This window comes from Condylura cristata, unplaced genomic scaffold, assembly GCF_000260355.1.
Source record: "Condylura cristata isolate star-nosed mole 26May11 unplaced genomic scaffold, ConCri1.0 scaffold00004, whole genome shotgun sequence".
Taxonomy (NCBI): domain Eukaryota; kingdom Metazoa; phylum Chordata; class Mammalia; order Eulipotyphla; family Talpidae; genus Condylura; species Condylura cristata.
This window is the reverse complement of record NW_004567105.1, coordinates 52568187-52588782: the sequence shown is the minus strand read 5'-3', so window position 1 is coordinate 52588782 and position 20596 is coordinate 52568187. Positions and strand designations below refer to the sequence as shown.

Genomic DNA, 20596 nt, shown 5'->3' with positions numbered 1-20596 from the left:
AGTGGGGTGGGTTAAAAACCAGCACTATGAAGCTATCTGCAGCCACTGCAGCACAAGTTCGATCCCTGGCCAGCAAGCTGGCCCACATGGCACAACAGATCTCTCCTGTCCTGCCCGCAGCTCCCTTCAGCAGTGTACTTTGTGAATCTGCCTGTTCTGCTCCCCGCTCTGTCTCTGGTGAATCCTCTCACCCCTCCACACCTTTGGCCTAGACTCTACTTCTTGTATATGTAAATAAATAAAAATAAATCTCGACAAACAAAAACTAAACTTGCAAATGTAACTACCTTTATCTAACCATTAGGCTATACTTTGTAATTGAGTATATCACTGAGTATAATTTATGTGTTAAGTATGTATTATTACATATGTAATAAATAATATTATATAGAATGTAATAATGTAATTGAGTATAGTAGAGTAACCAATTGTTGCACTCTGTAATTTCAAATCACCGATATGCAATTTTGGAAGAAAAATACTTTCTACCAATGACTCTTCCTTTTCTATTATAGTAATATTTAAAAGACATCTATGTAAAGAATGTTACTAAATGTACCATCTAGAGGAGCTGGTTACTTTGTATGAGATATGTTCAGCCTGGATATTAATACAGAAGAGTTAATTTGGGATCCTGCAGAAATGAAGATTTAAGGCAGATGGGATACACATCTACTTTTATATTTCCAGGGTAAAAATATTGCACATAGGAACAAGTTTCACTGATACCTTCTGTGAAGGTAACTCTTAGGGTATTTTTATAGGAAAGGATTGGGCTTTTGGGTCTGTCCAGGTTTGATAAACCTCATGCCCACGTTTGTTATCCTGACATGTATGTGTGCTTGTGTGTGATTGTATGTGAGTGTTGTTTAAACTTGAACTGGGAACCATCTTTTTGAGCAGTGCAGAAATTTAACTCTTAGGCATCCTTTATATCTTTTATACTTGCTATATCACTGCTGTTCCAGTTCCTTCTAGCATTATATAATGTCACTAAAAGTCCTCCTGAGCTTTCTGCTGACAGATGACTTCAGCTTCATAAAACATACCAGGTTTGGTGCTATAGAAGTTGGTAGAATTCATTTGCATAACACCAGCACCTCCTTCTTGTTAGTCAAAGAATAACCATACATGGAATGACTATTACTGTCTATTTTGAACAGTGAAACTACATATATTTATAAGCATGCTCCATTTTTAATTGTATAATTAAGTTGCTGACATAGCAAGTATGCAATCTCACATTAAGGTAAGGCTCTGTAAAGGCACTCATTTGCATAATTTAATTTTCTGCAAAGAAGATATTGAAAATCAATACCATGATTCATAGCCTTACCATATCATTGCCATGCTGCTGTTGGTTGACTGTTCAAGTTTAGAAGAGTACAAAGAGTATTAGAATTAATTGAATTTGGTGGGTGCTGAGTCTGTATCTTTACCTGGGAACCACAGATTTTTTTTCAGTTTGCCAATCTCCGCTACTTGTCAATAACATGTTAAGTTGTTTAGTATACTCCTCTCTTTTGGCTGTGCAAATAATTTTTTTTAAAGCTTGCTTTTTAAAAACACCTTGTCATATGGTTAAAATGCATTTGAGGAGGAGATTTAGAATTGAGTTTTATTTAAAATTATACAAGTGCCAGTAGTATGTGATGATGTTTTTGTTCAGGAGAGAAAAGAAATCACACAATGATAGATGGATTAAAAGGGTAAATTATAGATAGTCATCTTTAATGAATATCTTTTATCATAAAAAGAAATCTGGTGCCAGGTGACAAATTCCTTTACTACCCTGCGCATTCCTGAGTTGTTTCCCAAAAGAATTACGTATTAGGTTCTCAGGATTATTACTTTCAGCTTCTTGTTTAGATGTTGACTGTTCTGGTAGGTGGGCAGTGATTAGAAAACAGATCACGGAGGGAAGGTTGTCTTTTTGTCAGTAGCCTTTATAAACACACGCGTGTGTGTGCACGCACACACACATGTCTACATTTGGCTGCTGGTACTTTTTCTGTTCTTTGCATATTCACCCATTCATATGTTCATTAAGTTGCTATGGATGGATACATAACATTTGCCAAACTCCATCATGGGCATTAGGTTGAGAGCCCATGTACAGGGAGCTTAGAGCCCTTCAGAAATGTGTAACAGGTCCTTTAGAAATAGTTTTCCTGCTCAGTCCTGCTTACTGTGTGCTATCCACAATGTACCATAATACTTTGGGAAGTGTGGTGAAGACAGGGTTAACCCATCTTCAGAGGGTGGCCCTACCAGGCCCCCTTCCCCAGTCTTCTGTCTTGTCAGTTGGTCTGTTTGTATTAAACCCCATTTCTCACTTTTATTCAGGGAGTTACACTGCTTAGCCCAGATCCCTTATATGGATGGCTGAGAGAGACTCTTTGGGGTAGAGATTCCATTACAAGGCAAGGTCCGGGAAGGACCCTTTGCTATGTACCTTTTTGTTTCTTGAATTGGATAATCTTTTTTGTTGACTTGTTTTCTCACCAAGACTTTAGGGAACTTGGGGAGCCAGCAGAATGGGATTCCAAAAAACGGCCTCTGTGCATTCTAGTTCTAGACTAATGTGATTGTGGTCTACTTCTGAGTACTTGGAGTTGACCACTTCCTAGCAGGATGGGTAATATAGCTGCCAGCACGGAAGCCACTTACAGATAAGCAGCTGACAGGCTCTTTTCACTTTTTTCCCCCATGCTGGTGACCTCAAAAGTTCTGGGAAATAAAAGGCTCATCCTTCTCAGGAAAAAAAAAAAAAAAAAAAAAAAGAGGCGGGGAAGAGAGTGGCTAGTGGATATTCCAATTCTAAATCCCCTGTAGAGGGTATGAGAATTACTTTCTGCAACGATAACCCATTCATTCTTTATTTTTATCCCTGGTTCATTTATTTGTGAGCTTTCTGGTGTTAACTCTGGCTCATTTCTAACTGTCTAAATTCTGAGGTTGACACCACATTGGTGTGATTTCTGCAGCAGGCTGTTATCTTCTGCCCAACCTGCTCTTTCCTAGTGTTAAGATTTGCCTGTCAAGTTGCAGGCTGTGAGGTGAGATTTGAGAGAATGTCAGAGTTGAATGGGACCTCAGATTCAGCTCAGCAGGGAGGTTTATGGTTCTTATCTCTAACTTCAAAATGGAATCACTGGGGGGAACTAAAATAAAAATACTAACATCTAGGCCTCAGATACCCCTGACCAATTAAATCTAAATCTCAAAGGGTAGAGCCCAGGGCATGGAGAATCTCAATTGTTTGTTTTTACCTTAAAACTGACAGGGTTACAAGTCTGAGTTTTAGTTCACCAATGTCTTTGACTGAGGGAGAAATTCATGATCAGGGGTTGAAGCTACTCATTTGAAGGTTATTAAGGTCACCATTAGTGTCGCTTGAAGTATGTTTGCTTATTATCTCTGATTGACGTCTCCTTTCCCAAACACATCACTGGGACCAGAGGCATGGTTTATAGTGACTGACTGACTTCAGCCTAGCCAAGTGCCTTCCTCGGAGCTGGTGGGGTGGGCATGGTAGACATGGCTGTTCAGCCTATGACGGGAGCTTAGTAGAACAGGGAATGACAGTGACAGAAGCATAGTCTCTCCAAGAGTCTCCACTATCAAACAGACCTTTCAGAAGCACTACATGCCCAGCGCTGAGTTAGATGCTCGGCTCATTGTAATTGGTGGTGTCTTCATAACAATCCTGAGGCTGGGAATTAATAGTTTCATTACAGAGAAGGGAAGTGAGACTCAATCACACATCCTCTTGGAAGCCCCATATACTACTCCTTTTCTCAAGACACTCGCTGTCTAATGCAATGACTTAGTACAAAAGGATTATTTGGGAATATTTAGGGTGAACTAGCTCTTAGAAACAGAAAGCAGCCACATAAAAATCTTTCCCATATGGATACAAAACAAACAAGCCAAAAATTTGTTTATTTAGTGCTCTTTTGTGTAGGGAGAAAATAGATTAGGAGACTAGAAAATGGGATGTTTTATTTTTGATTTCAAGTAGCTGATACTGGTGAGTTCCTGGGTCTTTGAATGGCTCATCTACAACATTGTAGAATGGATAGATTTGATGATGAACATTGACTCTTTTCGTCATATTTTAAAAATGCTCATTCTGGACCAGTGAGCAGATGCAGTGACCCCTCAGTCTTACATTTTAATTATGTGTTTGGATTTTATCACATTCCCATTTCTCACTAAAGAGTTCATCTGTTGGGAATATCTTTGTTCTTTGTTCAAGCATTACTTCTCTTAAAGCCTGTCATTACAGTTGACATATAGCACAAATTACATGTTTCCTTATTTTTATTCACAACTGTCAGTTGTCAACAAAGCTAATGCCATCATGGTGAGATTATTATTATTGTTACTTTAACTAGTTAGGAATGGGACGGTTTTGTATTTAGAAGACAATTGTGTTTTTCTGGTGCCATCTTAATCTTAAATTGAGTATACATTTTCCATAACCATTTTTTTTGTTTGTTTCTTTAAAAGCATATTTGATTTTGTTTGGGTGTTTTTAAATATTAACCCAGACAGCTGGTATGTACTGTTGGAAGTGTAATTCCATTTCATTTTGGATTCTGGGCACCTGTGATATTTGTCTCCTTACACATCAGTGCTTTCAGGTGTGGGTTCACAACAAAAGAAATTTCCATCATGAAAGCTAGGCAGGGAGGGCTTTGAACACTAGAGTAAGCAGATGGAACATCTCTAGAACAGAGTAGAAGTTGGATTCATTTCGAGTTTGAAAAAGAATAACTAAACAAACCATCATGAAGCAGTTTCTTTCTGAGCAATGTTGTCCTTGGCTGGTTTCAACTTTTATACCCTCAAGTACAACAGGTAACTCTTTGCGGTCCAAAGGGTGTGGTCAGCTGGAACTCATCTCAGACAGGCTCCCAGAAATGAGACTGTGCTGTTTGGCTCTGCTGCATGCTTACCTTTATGACTGGGAGCAGTTAGTGTCTCTGACCCTTAATTTTTTCAGCTATAAAAGAGAAAGAAACGATACTTTGCTCCTTGAAGATCGAAAGGCTTGGAGGCCCTTTGCACAAGAGGACATAGGCTTTTAATCATAGGTCTACTGGTTGGTTGTCATTGTGGAAGTTAGAGTGGCTTAACTTCAGTTTGCTTTTCTATAAAATGGTCCCATTATTAGGATTATTGTATCTATGGCATTATGGGATTTTGCAGATTAAATTAGATATATGTGTACATTGTTTACTGTACAATGTTCTTGGCATAAAGTTGAGGCTCCTTGTAAGCTATTTATGAATATTCATGAACATGTTACACTTTCTACATTCCTCTGTAGTTTTTTGTAAATCAGGGGGTTCTGTTTAGTTATCCCCTTGGTCTGTGCTTCTAGGCTGTGTGCATTTGGCAATTTGTGTTTTGTGGTGATGCCTTTGTCTCATTGGGGCTCTCCTTTGTTCTAGTGTTGACTGAAGGCTACGTGGGGTCCCTGCACGATAACAGACACAGCAGCTCGGCGCAGATCCGCAGGCGCAAAGCCTCAGGCGACCCTTACTGGGCCTACTCTGGTAAGTTGACTTGTGCAGAACAGGCTCGCTCTCCACAGGCCAGTTAACATTAAAGTCACTCACAAGTCCACTTCTAATCACTTCAACACCTGACTTCTGTTAGCTCAAACCTTTTGTAGTTCACCAAAAGTTGAAAGGTTGTAAGTACCTTACTTTTATTTTTCCCTTGTTTGTCAACCTGTTTTTCCCTCTCAATTTGCATTTATTTCTGAACTTCCCTTGTTAATGAGTTATTGTACCAAACTTGTAATTTTCCAAAGACACAGCCTTTGCTGTCTTTTCAGGGCTATGATTCTGGAGAACAGAAAATATAAGGCCAGACTTGAAATGCTGAATGTCTGCTCAATATTACAAAGCAGTACATATCAAGATGATCTATTACACATCAGTCTAAGAACTGCAACTTTATTTTGAAATCAAACCTTGTTAGTTGGATATATTTCAGCCGTCTTCTCCATGATATTTTGTGGTCTTTCCCATTGTTATTTGTGCTTTTGGCCTTTGAGCCAGCTGAAGAGAGAGATCATTATTATGAGTATGTTGAATAGTGCTTGGGAAATACTTTTTTTACATTTTAAGGGTCGAGGGAGGGAATGATGACGAATTACAAGAATATACAGACCTTTCTGGATCATGCTTTCAGCAACTCACAAAAATATGACAGATGGATTATTCTAAAATGTATTTTGATGTTCAAAAATATATGGAAAATGTATTGTTGCTAATTAAAGAGGAATGCCTGAGAAGACAGACCACTTTGGAAATTACTTTGGCACTGAATAATTCAAATTCTTTATATGAAAGGGCTTGGAGGCACAGAGTATTAGTCTTAATAATAAATCTTTGTATTATGCAATGTTGTTGCATACAGGACTAAAGATATTATTTTCATAATGCTCTGGTTTTAAATCCTGAATTTCCACCTGCATATCCTGTTAAATTCATGTCAGTAGAAAATTTATAGGCTTGATCTTTAATTACACCTTATCTATTGGCTTTTTTCATCCTTTTGTCTATTGATAAATCTCCTGCCCCTACAGGGAGAATAGCCTATCTGTTTTGTTTTGCAAGGAGCAGATAGTGATTCTGAAGTCTTCCATCACACCCAGTTCCTTGTGATTAGAATTATCTAATTAGAGCCTTTTTGTCACTATTTCTGATAAATGGAGGAAATCGGAGATGAAGGCCAAAATTACATATATATAGCTTCTTGCCAAGAAACCAAAGAAAATTTATCATTTTGTACTCTGGCTCCCATATCAGTTAGGAAGAGGCATAAAGTGGCCTGCTATTTACAGTTCATCAATTTAGAATAATAATGCAGTTAGTCAGGAAATTGGAAGTTATACCCCATCAGCATCTCTAATTGCAAATGACAGTGGAGGCAAGAAAGAGAGGCCTAATACTTTTTTACTCAGCTAAGAATGGACATATGTGGTGCAATCTTTGGGATGGAGTAATTGTTGATATTCTTAACACTGTGGACATAATGAATGTCTGTTTTATATTTCTGGAATGTGTTGTATCTGGATTTGGGCATTGCCTCTATCAATGGAGGGGCGAATAGTTCAACTTCAGAGATTGGCTTCCTTTTCTGTAAAGATTCAGCTGGAATGTATTTTATGCTTTGCAGGGCATATGGTCTCTGTTATAACCCATCAATTCTACCATTGTGGTACCCAAATCAGCCCTAGTAAATACTAGACCCAGTGGATATGTTCTGATAACAATTTATGAATACTGAAATCTGAATTTTAAATAATTTTCATTTGTCAGGAAAAATCACACTTCTTTTGATTCTTACCTTCCAACCATTAAAAAAGTATGTAGAAGTCATTCTTCATTCAATTTGTGCCAAAATAGATAGCTAATTGGATACTGTCCACAGGCTCTTTCATTTGTCAATCCCTGGTGTATGTTTTATTTTCTGGAATCAGTATCAGAGTAGAATTTCCTCAAAAGGATACAGATTAGTTTTCATAAACCAGGGAAGTCACATACTATATATATTAGAGAACATAAAAGTTCAAAAAGGAGAGAATGAGACATATAAGCTGGTAGTGTACAGCAGTTGGTAGGTTTTCAGTCCTTGCTGTTCTTCAGTACTTACTTCATGCCATAGTGGTAAATTACCTGGATTTCATCTCAAGGAGACCTGGGATCCATTAGAGATGCTTCTTAGCATTTGGCCAACAGACAAAGAAAGGGCAAGAAGATTTGTTACTTTGGACATAAGATCAGTGTCTTAGAGCCACAGCAAACTTGATACTGGACTGGCTGTAGATATATAGCTTTTGGTATACATGTGCTTGCAAACTGTGACTCCCAAAAGAGAGACTGTTGGAATAAGGAAATAATTTAAATTTAGCAAAGGTGAAGTGAGCCATTTCCGTACAGTTGGTTTATGGCCCAGATTTGTATCTCATGTCTCTAATATACAGATCTGTCTTCATTCTTCCTAAGAAAATGTCATTGTACTTTGCAGTGTGATATATGAGAATATGAATTTTAAAGTCAGATCAGCTATATCATAGCTCAAATTTAGGTTTTATCTTTTAATATTTTCATAATGTTCAGAGGACATTTGATTGCTTGGAGCATCTTTTCCTCATCTTTGAAATGGGGTAATAGCATTTCCTTCTTAGAGTTTTTAAGGAAATTAAATGAGATGTTATGAGTGAAAATTTAACAACATAAATTGCTTAATATTATTTCTTGCTGTTCTTAATACCATTATTACTTTTGCTGCTCTTGATGAAGTTACTAGATTGCTTGTAGAACAGCCATGGCTGGCTGTCCTAGTTGCTGATCACTAGGTGTTACTAAGAGCTAAGTAAGCTAAAAATCTATCATGATTCACAAGAATTCACTATTTGGTAATGGGGGTTAAGTAAACAGTCCTCAAGTTCAGGGGTTGACAAACTACCACACACTGCCAGTTTTTGTGAATAAAATTTTATTGGAACACACACATAGGAATAGCAATTCCTATTCCTTTGGGTATGAATATGGCTGCTTTCCTGCTAGAATTAAGTTGTTACAGAGAGTGTATAACCACAACCTCGAATATTCTGGCCCTTTTCAGAAAGTTTTACCAACTTATGTTCATGTTATTACAACCTGGGTATTTAAGCAGATGTTAGAGATTTTGAAGATTTTTTTATTTATTAGTTTATTGGTGGGGGAAATTGAAGCGCCCCTTACATTTCCAAGAACTGGACTATTATCAACAGGCATTCTAGTTAGTATTCACAATGACTTTGGAACTCCGATGAGGGGGAGAGGTGTGCTGCAGGAATGGACCAAGCAGATGAGTGGCTGTTGGTGGCTACAGGGCCCCCTGGGTTCCTGGGGCCTCCTCCTTGGGGGCCTTTGTGTGGATCTGGTCCCTGAAGCTCCTCACTAGGTATTCCATTAGCAACCAGTGAGCTGAGGATAGTTGTTTCTAGGGCATTATTCTAACAGTAGTTCATTAATATTAGTTTGACTTTTCACCTCAGGGCTAGATTCATTATTTCATTTTCACTGCGCTACTTAACACAGTGCATACATCTTGTTTATATTTGTAGTTAAAAAAAAAAAATTGACTTGTGGCCTTAACAAACAATGCCATTGTGAACACCCAAAGTGTTGTCTCAGAAGATTGTTTACTAAAGAGGCTGGCGATGTGTCCCATTGTGGTCATCTGAAAATTGATTCTCTCTCTGGTTTGTATTATTGTCCACTGTAAAATTGGAGATCAACATAAAATATTATGCAGAAGAGAGAGGAAATTACCAGATATTATTATTGTTCATTGTTAATAATGCCGATATAATTTCAACATTGATTTAAATCTTTGGATTAATTTCCTTATACCAAGGTGAGGGGGAACCTGTTATGGACTTGGCACAGGGTTACACTAAAAAAGTTAAGACTATCTCACTGAAAATATTAAAACAAGTTCTGCTCTGTTAGTTTTAGTCCACAAGATACAGATATATATATTTTTTGTGTTGCTTAAGGTGATGACAGCTCATGAATTTTGGAGTTTTCTCAGTTCTTTTGTAATAAAAGAGCACATGCTAGGTAGGTTGTCCTTGCTGGAAAGGGAAATGAGAGACAAATTTGGAATAAATTCAGGTGGAAATTTGAGACATTTTGAAGAGCTATCTGTTTTCTCCCTTTCGGTGACTTGTAGAAAAACAGATTGTGATTTCGCCTCCCACCTCAGTCTTACTCACCTTGCTTGTTTTTTTTGCATTTTAATATTTGTGTCTCATGCTTCTTTTATATTAGAAAAATTCTATGAACCAGTTTAAGGTGGACAAATTTCTATGAACCAGTTTAAGTGAAATCCAAAACTTGGTTGTAAGAGGACCAAAATTCCCTGCAAAGAGTGTCTTGTAGTGCACCATGTAAAGGTCTAGCTGATTATTCAAAGAGGTATTCCTGCAATGGCCAGGAAATTGCAAGTTGAGTATTCAAGATTCTTTCTCATTGTCCTGGGGTTTGATGATTTGCTCAAGAATAAAATGGAGATTAAAGGGTTTACCTTGCAGTGCAGCTTTGAGAATTACAGGTAATGTATGTCAGCACCAGGTATCATTCTGGCCCTCTGCACTGGAGTGGAATGTGTATTATCCATTTGGTTCTTAATTATTTCTCACCTTACTACACTAGTCATATAAACATCTTGTTTTGTAGTGTGTGTGGGTGTATGTAGAACTATGCCTCATTTCCCCAGGTAAATGTAGAATCCTTTAAGACAGAGATTCTAATCTATTAATTCCTTGTTTTTCCTGCTGTGTGCTAGTGTGTCACATTTTGTGCATATTTGGTGCGTACTTTTTAAGTGGGTGTATGGATGGACTCATGCTTTTACTCATGTAAAAGTGAACTCATGCCAGAGTCTGTGCTTGGGAACTCAGTACTGAGATCCTGCCATGAAATTCAAGTAAATTAGTGGGTGATTTGCAAAAGGTTTCACTGCTGGATCCTTTTAAGTAACGAGCTCCCCTGGTGAACTTAAAATATAATTAGCTTCTAAAATTACATTTCTGTGTCTATTTTAATCATGTCTATACAGGGTAAAGGAAAATATATATGCTTGCAGAAGTCTGCTTTTGTCAATAAAAGAATGGAAGGTGATGTTTAATGTTAATATTGTCATATTATTTGCCCCTCTCCTACAAAGTCTCTTGTGGGAATTACTTCCCAGAGTCAATTCTTTTGTAGTCTACAGACCTTTTAACCATATATTGGCGAGGATTCAGTATGGAGATCCATCCTCTCAAGTGCCAGGTACCCATACTTTGATTCTTAGCTTGGTTCTTCTCTATTACTCACCAGTCTCTGCTTTACTTTTTGTAACCCCTTTCTACAAGTCCTTATTCGTCTACTTAGAGTTTCAAAGCAGCAGTTATTTATTGCTTATTGTATGCCAAGGGTTACAATAAGCAATTATACAGTAAACATTGTATGGGCAGGTGTTTGCCAGGACACGTAAAGGTTTGATGCTTGAAATGATCTGATGGTAATTGGGGAACTAGAAGGAGCTTAGTATTATAGTGCCTATAATAGAATGGACAACATTAAGGAGAAGCACTGGATTGGAGATGACCCACGAAGGGCCTTGCACTATTCCATTAATGATCTTGAACATTATTCTGAGGCTCAATAAAGGAATTCATAATGCATGTGGACTGAGATGGTTTTGTTTGGGTAGGATCATTGGTTGTAGTGTTCGTTAACACTGTTGAGGATCAGAATGGGATGAAAAATGATGGGTTCTGTTATTTGGGATTTGCAGATAAAGGAAAGAACACAGAACCCAAGGGGATTTATTATCATTAACACAAGAGAAACCAAAATAAATTGTCCAAGATGATCCCCCAGGATAATTGAAGATGCCATGAGGGATGGTGGGTTGATTGTGAATGTAACAAAGTTGACTTTGAACCCATTAATAGGGGGCTAGTGTTTTGTCCCTGTTTATTGTTCTCTTTAAATATTATGTTCCTTGAACAGAATCTTTGTATGTAATTAATACAATGATAATGACTGTCATGTAATTAATCTTAGTGTTTTCCTGTTTCTACTTGAATGTTTTAGAATTGGAGAGCTTCAAAGTAGGGGACACATTGTAGAACAAACTGTATCCTCCTGTAAAATACTATCTTTTTCTTTTAAAAATAATCTGTGATTATAAGGATAGATAGGGTGAGATAAAACACATGTGGTCACACTAATCAGGGCTTTATGTGTAAATGTATAGAGAAAAATGTGTTACCATATGCTCAAAATAATATCTTGAGCATGATCAATACCTGACTAGATATTTGGTCTTTTCTCTCTCCACTCTTGACAGAAATTGTTCTCATATCTTTGTGGTATCTTCCCCTACTTTTTAATTCTTTAAACTTTATTTTGTCCTCACTCCCTGAGTTCTAAAGTTTTTTGGCATCTTCTTTCTGGAGATGATTTCACAAGTGTTTGTAAAACTAATGGGGTGCTCTTGTATGTTGTAAAAGGACCTCAGTGAATTCCTTATGGTTCACGCGACTCTGGCAGCATACAAAAGAGATGCAATATTGTTCACTGCTGAGTAGGTCTCAAGTGATCTATATCAATGATTGCAAAGTCAATAGTTGCTCTGAAAGGATGTTTAAAACCTGGGTAATAGAAGGCTGTGAGTTTGGGTTTTTAAACTGGGTCTGAAGATGGAGACATTTCAGAGGCTTCTTCAGCAATGTCATTGAAAATATTGTGTATTGATTATCTTTGATCCACCACTTTTGCTTTTAGAAATTTATTTTCTGGAGTCATTGTGCACTTATTCAGCGTGTCATTATGTTTAACAGCCTAAGGACCATCAGATGGGACTTTGGTGTAGCTTATTCTTACAATGACCTGCTTACTAACTAGCCACCAAATTGAAACAGGTTGAACTACAAGTTATTTTAAAGTAATATGCATAATAAGATCCCATTAATAAGTAGAATTGAGACATTTGGATACCATACACAAAAATTAATCGTCATTATCATTGAGTGGTGAGAAATACTGCCTTTTTTACATGTATATTTCTGTAATATTTTAGCATGTTATAGAATGATATCTAAAATATTTCAACTCCATATACAAGTACATTTCTACACTGATCCTTTATTTAAAGAGTAGATGGCTGAATTATATCAAACTCAGGTGGTTTTATTTCTAACAATTTTGAGGGGAAAGGAAAAGAAAGAACTAGAAGGAAAGCAAGTTTCTTGTCTCTTTAATTGGATGTATCTAATTTTTTAGGTGAAACGTTTTTACTAGCATTTCAATTTTATAAAATGCTGATATGAACCCTGCAGAAATTAATGAAGTGATATTGACTCAGTTTGAAAATGAACATCAAGATTTATTGAGCAAAGCAGTAAATATTGACCCACAGAGAGCTAAGGTCAATTTTTACTTTGATGTAACATAAATCCTAATATTCAGTAATTTATAAATTTAGTGGGTCTACAGAATGCATACAGAGATTATCTGTAAGTATATATTTTTCACATTTGTGATAGATCGAAGTCAAACATCTTTTTTTCTGGTCATAAATTTGAAAGTACAATGCTTTCACTTTTGCAGCTAGTTTCATGGGGGCCAGGGTAAGGGCAGTGTTAGTGGAGGAACATGATTAATTTAAAGATTTAAAGGAAAAATATGCCTAGCCGCATACATGCTGAATATATTGGATAGCAGTGTGTTGTATGTGCTGTGATTTACTTAAAGACTATTCATTTTCCTTTCTGGACTAACAAAATATATGAATAAATAATCATTTATTATATCTGATTTGCTTCATAAAACCTTCTCTCTGACTATATAGAACAGGAGATTTTCTTTCCCTTTGGATATTGGCAAGTGTTGTTTTGTAGAAATTTTTTGGCAAATAAAGTATCATTGATACAGATCATACTAAGACTTTATTGGCCTTTCCCTTTTTGAAATTATTAAGTGGAACTACACAGTTTTTCCTTATCTTGTCTCTTCTGGTGGAGGGAATGTAGTAGTTAGGGAGAGCTGTTTCATTGAATTGTGAACATTTAGAATTGTAAATACGGAGCTGGAATAAGTATTTAATATGAGCTTAAAGATAAGATTTTCTCTCTATTTAAATTCAGAAACAAACTTACTTCATAAGGATAAGTGTACCTTGTAGCTGATTAAAAGTCTTCTGTCTTGGATTGTCTCCTGTTGGTGTGATATGTATACTTCAAATGTTCTTTGAGTGTGATATGTATACTTCAAATGTTCTTTGAGTGTGATGGCAGTATTCAGTGGCAATGTTACTCTTGCCACTGTTACGTGGTCCTGAAATTAATCTCACCAGCATGTCTCAGCTGTTGAACTCCCTGAATATACTAGAGATCTATGGTATTCAGGGTAGTATATCTTCCTGTTTGTCTTTCTTCCAGTTAAAACTTACGCTGTCCTGGGCTTATTTTATTTTATCTTTTCTATGATATTAATAAAACTTTGTATAAGTTAAAAAGTAAATGAGAGCTATATGTGTGATGTAAAACTGCCTTCTTTAAAAATGCTTTCTAGAATTTCAGGTATCTTCACTTCATGATTAATATTATAGTATATAATAAATAATGTTTTTTCCTCCATGGTACTGGATGTAATTTTATGTCGATTTAAAATGACTCTTTGATGTAGACTTGACTTTGGCAAAACAAAGTCACTTTTGGGTGAGGTGTTTTTTTTTTTTTTTTTTAAATCTAGAAGAAACTGACAATTCAGTTTGTTAATAGTTCTGCTAGTCTCTCTTAACAGAAACAGGTCTTGCCCAGAGCCTTCAACTTGGAGAGTATTTTAAATTTGATTTTGGGGTTTGCAGGATTTCTTATTTGGCAGCCCATGCTGCTTTTCCATTTTGGTGTGTTAAATTTTCTATTCAATTATATGTTTAAGATTTTAGGAAATGTGTGCCAGGCGAAGGAATAATTTTAACACAGCAGTTGTACATCTGGCATGCCAATGTGGCAAAATAGGTTTTATTCTCTAGGAGTTATTATCCTGGTAGAATCAAAAAACGTCTTGTCATATAGTCAACCTATATGTGTGTGTGTGTGTATGTATGTATGCATGCATGTATGTATGTATATATACATGATATGAAAAATTCAAAGAGGGTAAAGAGTTTCTTTGAAATAACTTAGCAATTAAGGAAAACATTTAGTGTCCTAATATCTAAAGAATGACTATATGATTCTAGAACTGTCAGTTATGTAGATTGTTTGAAATGTTAACATACACACTGGACCAGAGCCTCTGAATTTTTCCTTCAATATAAGTCTGGCCATACCTGTCATATTAGGTTCAACAAGAGTCCTCTCCACCCATCCTTTATTATCCACTGTTGTTGGTTTTTGCTTCTGATTTGTTAACTATTTCAAATATCACCTCTGCTTTTCACGAAGGAGGTACATTTCAGACAGTGAAGGGAAGGGTAACTGGTAGTGTTTTTTGGAGTATGGTTATGCTCTGTAGCCCATGTACTGAATTTGGTAGAACTTAAAATCTTCCCTGGACTTAGGAAGCCACTTGATCCAGTTGATCTATGTTTCCCCAGTGGAAAGGCCGTTCCCTGGGAGGAAAACAAGCTCCTTCATCGAACTGCACAGAAATGTGCTGCTTTTTAAGGTATCATTTCGTGCATCTACCCCGACAATATTGTTTTTCAGCAGGGCATGCATACCATTAAGTATATTTGATATTGATTGGTTGCTGAGAAATTTTAGCAGGAATATGATGTATGAGATAGTGCCAGGTTACTAGTATCTACAAAGATGCGAGAAGCCATTTGTATTGTGTTTCTGCTTCTAGTGCTTGCTATGCTAACGGGATGCATTTTCTCTTAACAGTTGTAAAGTACATAGTCCACAAACTCCTCTTGGGGAGTGATTTTGACACTATTTGAAGGTCCTGTAGCTTTTACATTTTTACACTACTTTCTAATGAGCTATCTTATAACATCCTTTTTGTGTAAAGATTGCCCTTTCTCTCACCATTCACTAGAGTGTGGAAAGAAAGTTTCAGCACTTACAGCCAATTGGACTGTGTACCTGCTCTGCTAGAGAGAACTAGTCAAGCTTTCTTCCCTTTGTCACAGTTACTTCCTGGATTTTTTTTTAACCAAATTCATACAAAAGTTGTTTCTAGTATAGGGATTTATTTTTGTATCAGTTATGATGTTTTAACCTCTGAAAAGACCCCCTGACTCTTCTGACTTGATAATAAGGGCAATTTATTATCTCCAGAGGTTGGCTAACTCCAGAAAGCTTCTGTGCCACCTTCAGGGTATATATTCTATGTTGTTTTTCCCCTCATCAGTAGTCTTTCTTAGCCAATAGTCTTGGATTTTAAAATAACTTTCCTTGTGGCTTTAATATGACGTCAGAAGTCCCAGAAGTGAAATCTTGGCATCTAGAGTCCACAGAAAAAAAGAGGAAGTATCTATTTCATGTGTCTTTAAGAGCAAGTCAAAATTTTACTCAAAGCATATATCCTGGTCAGTCAATGCTTTCATCTCATTGGTCAGATTCAATCACATGATTATGCTTAATCCATTACATAGAGTAGAGATGGGTTAGCATGAAGGTTTAGGCCAATCAAGACTTAACCCAGAAGAGGCAGGGGGAATGATGGTTAGATTAGTAGTCCGTAGTGCCAGCTGCCCTTGAGATCTTTTCCAGGTCTTAAGAGCTAGACAACCCATGCCACTTAAAGGAAGAAGTTACATGAAAGAAATAACTTTCAAAATGAAAATTTGATCTCAGAAGCCTTACCATGGTTGCATATAAAATAATACAGTCGAATACACCGTAATCTAGAGTTACCTAGATATTGAGGGCTGCAGATTCATTAGGTATTTGTGACTTATTATTTAAGTTAATTAAATAAAAATGAAATTTTCAGTTCAGTTCCTCAGTCACACTAGGCAAATTTCACATTCTAGTGTCCACAGTAGGCAGTAGCTATCCTTTTATACACTACTAATATCTTTTCATCCTTGCAGAAAGCTCTGCTGAATAGTACTCTATTGTTTGAGGATTTAGACAGTATAGAGAAGCCAGTAGGTGACATTTATTGAACATAGACTCTGTCCTAGGCACTGGACTGATCACTCTGTCTTAATTGATGTTGAGTACATCAATGATGTGGCGTACAGCTCTTAGTACGCCATTTTTGAAGATAGGGAAAATTTTGTTGGACAACTTCCTATGGATTAAATTAAAGACCTCTTTCAAATGCTGTCACCTGTCTGTGCCCTGTGCTCCCAATCACTGAGGCTCAGTTTGGGAAGGGGGTCACCTCATGTTTCTTAAACATTCTCTTATATGGGGAGCATTAGGTACACATGTTGATTTAAGATTGTCCTGAAAAACTTGTACACAGCTGAGTGCAGCACATGGCCGGGTGTAGCACGTGGCCAGGTGTACTTGTAGGCTTCTTAAAGCTAACAAGCCCATATGGAGCTGCCTCTTATCTCAGGAGGTTGTTTGCTCCTAAGCATTATCTTTGCAAAGGTTCTATATCTGATCCTTGATGCCAGGGATTTAGACTTATTGAGGGCAGTGCTCGCATTTATATGTTCTTGTCATCATTCTTTGATTACTGAATCATCCACAGAAATGGTATTTATCAAACAATGACCATGTGAAAGGCTGAATTCTAGGCACCAGGGCTACCAAAGAGAACAAACTAATCAAAATTCTATTTCTACATGGTGGAAACTGATGGTGAAAGATAGATAAAATAATAAGAAATCTCATAGAATGTTATGAAAAAAGGGTGAACATAAGTCATTTAAAAGTAGTAAAGTGGAGGGAGATGCTATTTTTAGATGGTGAAGCTGGGAAGTCTCCTGCGACCTTATAATTGAGGAGAGACATGGAGAAAACGAGTCCATGGATGTAGGACAAATATTGCAGGCAGAGGGAAAAAGGGAGACAACAGAATTTGTAAAGGTTATATGGTGTACCAGAAATCACTTTGCTAATGTTAGTTAGGTCTCCTTCTTGCACCTTGATTGGCCAGAGATAGGATTCAGTGTCATAAAATGTACAGAAGATCCCCTGTAACAAAGAATTAACTAGAACAACGTTTCAGTAATCTCAAGGTTTAGAAGCTTTTGTGCAGTCTGTTGCTATGGCGTTAGGAGAGCCCTACCTTTCTTGCCAGATATTGATCCAAATCCTTAATTGAGTATGTATTCTATGTTGTGAACTCAGCAGACTGTGCTGCTGGGTGGCGATGGTTTTACAGAATCAAGTGAGTGGCATGATATTCAATCCTCTTTGGAGAATAGCAATGGAAATGGAAAGCTTGGCAAGTTGACCATTCTGGGAACCTGCGTGTAAGTCATAAAGAGATGAATCACACTCTGATCACGGTGAATGAAAAGCCCACCTCTTGTGCCTTGTGAAGGTGATAAATGCAGCCTGTGTAAAGAGCTGATGAAGTTGCTTTTATCATCATCATCATCATCATTATTACTATTTATTTTGTGCTGACTCCTTTTGTCAACCTTTTGATCTAAGAAGCTACTATGAAATGATATTCATTTTAGTATTCCTTATCAGGGCTCCCCAGAATAGCGAATCAAGCCACAGTAAACTTTGTGAAAATTTAGTTATCCTGTCTAAATATTCACACGTCTCCTCAAAGCTGGGCAGGCACAATACACTTTCTTTAAGTGATCACATTCAGCAAAGGGATTGGCAAGGGAAATAGAGCTATGAATGGCAATTGACAGGTCATCCTGATCCAGCTTTTCTGTTAAGTGTTTACAGCTTAACAGATGTTGTCTTAGTGTTGTGATAATTGCCACAGATTACTCCTAGAAAGGATCCCTCCCCTTTGTGTGTATGGATTAACAAAGCATACATTCTGGTAGAAGACAAATGTGTGATAGTTGTCTGCACATGTCACAGTGCTTTCTGCTATCTACTTTCACGAAGCAGATAGTTATTTTGCACTTGTTCTGCTCCAAGCTCCTGTGTTTGGCTATAAAGAAAGATCTGTGTGGTCTCTGTGTCCCGGAATTCAGTTTTTCTTACTTGCTGTTTTGAAAATGAAATTTTGTTGTCAACTATATTCAGTGACTTTGAAGGTTAAATGTATTGAGAGATAATGTATTTATCCTATTGCTCCTATTAGAGGTCTATGGAGAGACTAAAAATGTGTATGATCATTCATATGCCTACACAGTGAGAAATATTCTTTAAATTGGAATGAATGATCACATCTCATCAAAGTATTGACATATTCATGCAAGTCATATGCCTTTTTGTTATCCTATGATTTGGAGCTGAAATACAGAAGGTGTTGACAGTGAAGGTCATGTGAGCATTTTTCTCCCCAAAGAAATGTTAGACTTAATGTGACATCTTTTTTCTTACCCTGTGCTCTTTCTCAGCCCTAGACTAATTCCAAAGGACTTTCATCATTCACTGCTGTTGACAAGATACTTTATTTTTCGATTTTTTTTCCTTTAAGTTTCTTTCTCTTATATTTTGAGTCTAATATCTCTGATACCACATTCTCTAGATTTCCATCTAAATGTGAAAGGAGTAGGTTTGGGATTTCAAATCTGCCCACTGGAAATAGAGGCTGCACTATAAAAAAGAAAGTATGTTTCTATCACAAATGTTGTCGTTAACACATACATTAAAATGTTTTCCTAGTTAAAATTGCTTGTAATAAAGTAGCTATTCATTATACAAATATGTGACGTAGGATTGCCACACTCTACTTTTTCAGTAAGTTTTCTTAGAGGTAAAAAGGGCTACATCAAGCTCTTTTGTTCTGTTTCCTTTTGATTTATTCAAATGCATAATGATTTTTTGTAGCAAATAATTTTTCCTAATTTTTATCATGTAGACAACCCCAAATTCATAGATTCTCATTTAATAACTTATGAAAGGCAACTCTACCTGAGTACTACCTTTTGCAGAATATGTTTTACAGGATATTAAGAGCATTTTATGTGTTCTTTTATATTAATTGCTTGGCATTTAGAAGTTTTAAGTTATTTTAATAAATCAGATATAGCTGTAATATAAAAGGTAGAAAATATATGCTTTTATGTTTCACAGACATGTCAGTGGTTGTAGGTTACTTAAACTGTAAGTTCAGGTGGCTATTGGATATTCGATTCTGAGCTCTCACTACAGAACAGAATTGATTTATTGGGAGGACAGGATATATAATAATTAGAAAGGGACTAATTGATTTCCAGTTTTTGTCGGTAAAGTACTAGTCATAGAGTTGTTAGATTTCATATTTATGGTCTTAGGTTTTGATTCAGGGAGAGAGTGATTCATCAACGCTCCAGCGGTCCTACCATTTATCACAACGAATCATGAATTTGTATCTCTGTAACTCATAGGTATGATATTGGCCCTTTTTTTTGGTAAGGGCATTTATTAAAGGAGTTAATTTTAGATACTGGGAGCTTTATCAGGTGTTTTAACTGTAGTTGCTTAAAAAATTTAAATAATTTTACTGATTTCTTAGCATTATCTTCTGGGGGTAGAGCTTCTGTGAACTAAAATAATATCATTAGTACAGCATTGCTGAAGTCTGCATTAACCTCCACACTGAGTCTCAATTTAAGAAGTCCCTGGCAGCCAGTGTTTGCTCAGAAAGCATTGTGCTAAGGACTGGGTCATCTGAAACACTCTTCATTCAGAATTAAGCACCTCATTTGCACTGTGCACTAACACACATAATATACTTCTTTAAGAAGAGAGGGGGAGGGGGAAGGTATTCCCTGTGATGGCAACAGGTTAGGAAATAACACTGCAAGCTAGTTGCAGCCACTTCAGTGCAAGTTGGATCCCTGGCCCCGGGAGGTGAGCCACATGGCGCAACAGATCTCTCATGTCTTGCCTGCTACTCCCTTCAGCAGTGTACTTCGTCAGTCTGCCTGTTCTACTCCCCACGCTGTCTCTGCTGAATCTTCTCACTGCCCCTGCACCTCTGGCCTGAAC

The 20596-nt window shown here is 36.9% G+C and overlaps 1 protein-coding gene across 3 annotated transcripts in view; it reads left to right on the top strand.

Annotated features, from left to right (window-relative positions):
* PTPRG (protein tyrosine phosphatase, receptor type, G) overlaps positions 1-20596 on the top strand; it is a 650641-nt gene that overhangs the window by 155553 nt on the left and 474492 nt on the right. For all 3 annotated transcript variants that reach the window (XM_012720264.1, XM_004676019.2, XM_004676018.2), the window contains exon 2: positions 5463-5567. In XM_012720264.1, the coding sequence (XP_012575718.1) occupies positions 5463-5567 (105 nt within the window). The remainder of the gene's footprint in view (positions 1-5462; positions 5568-20596) is intronic.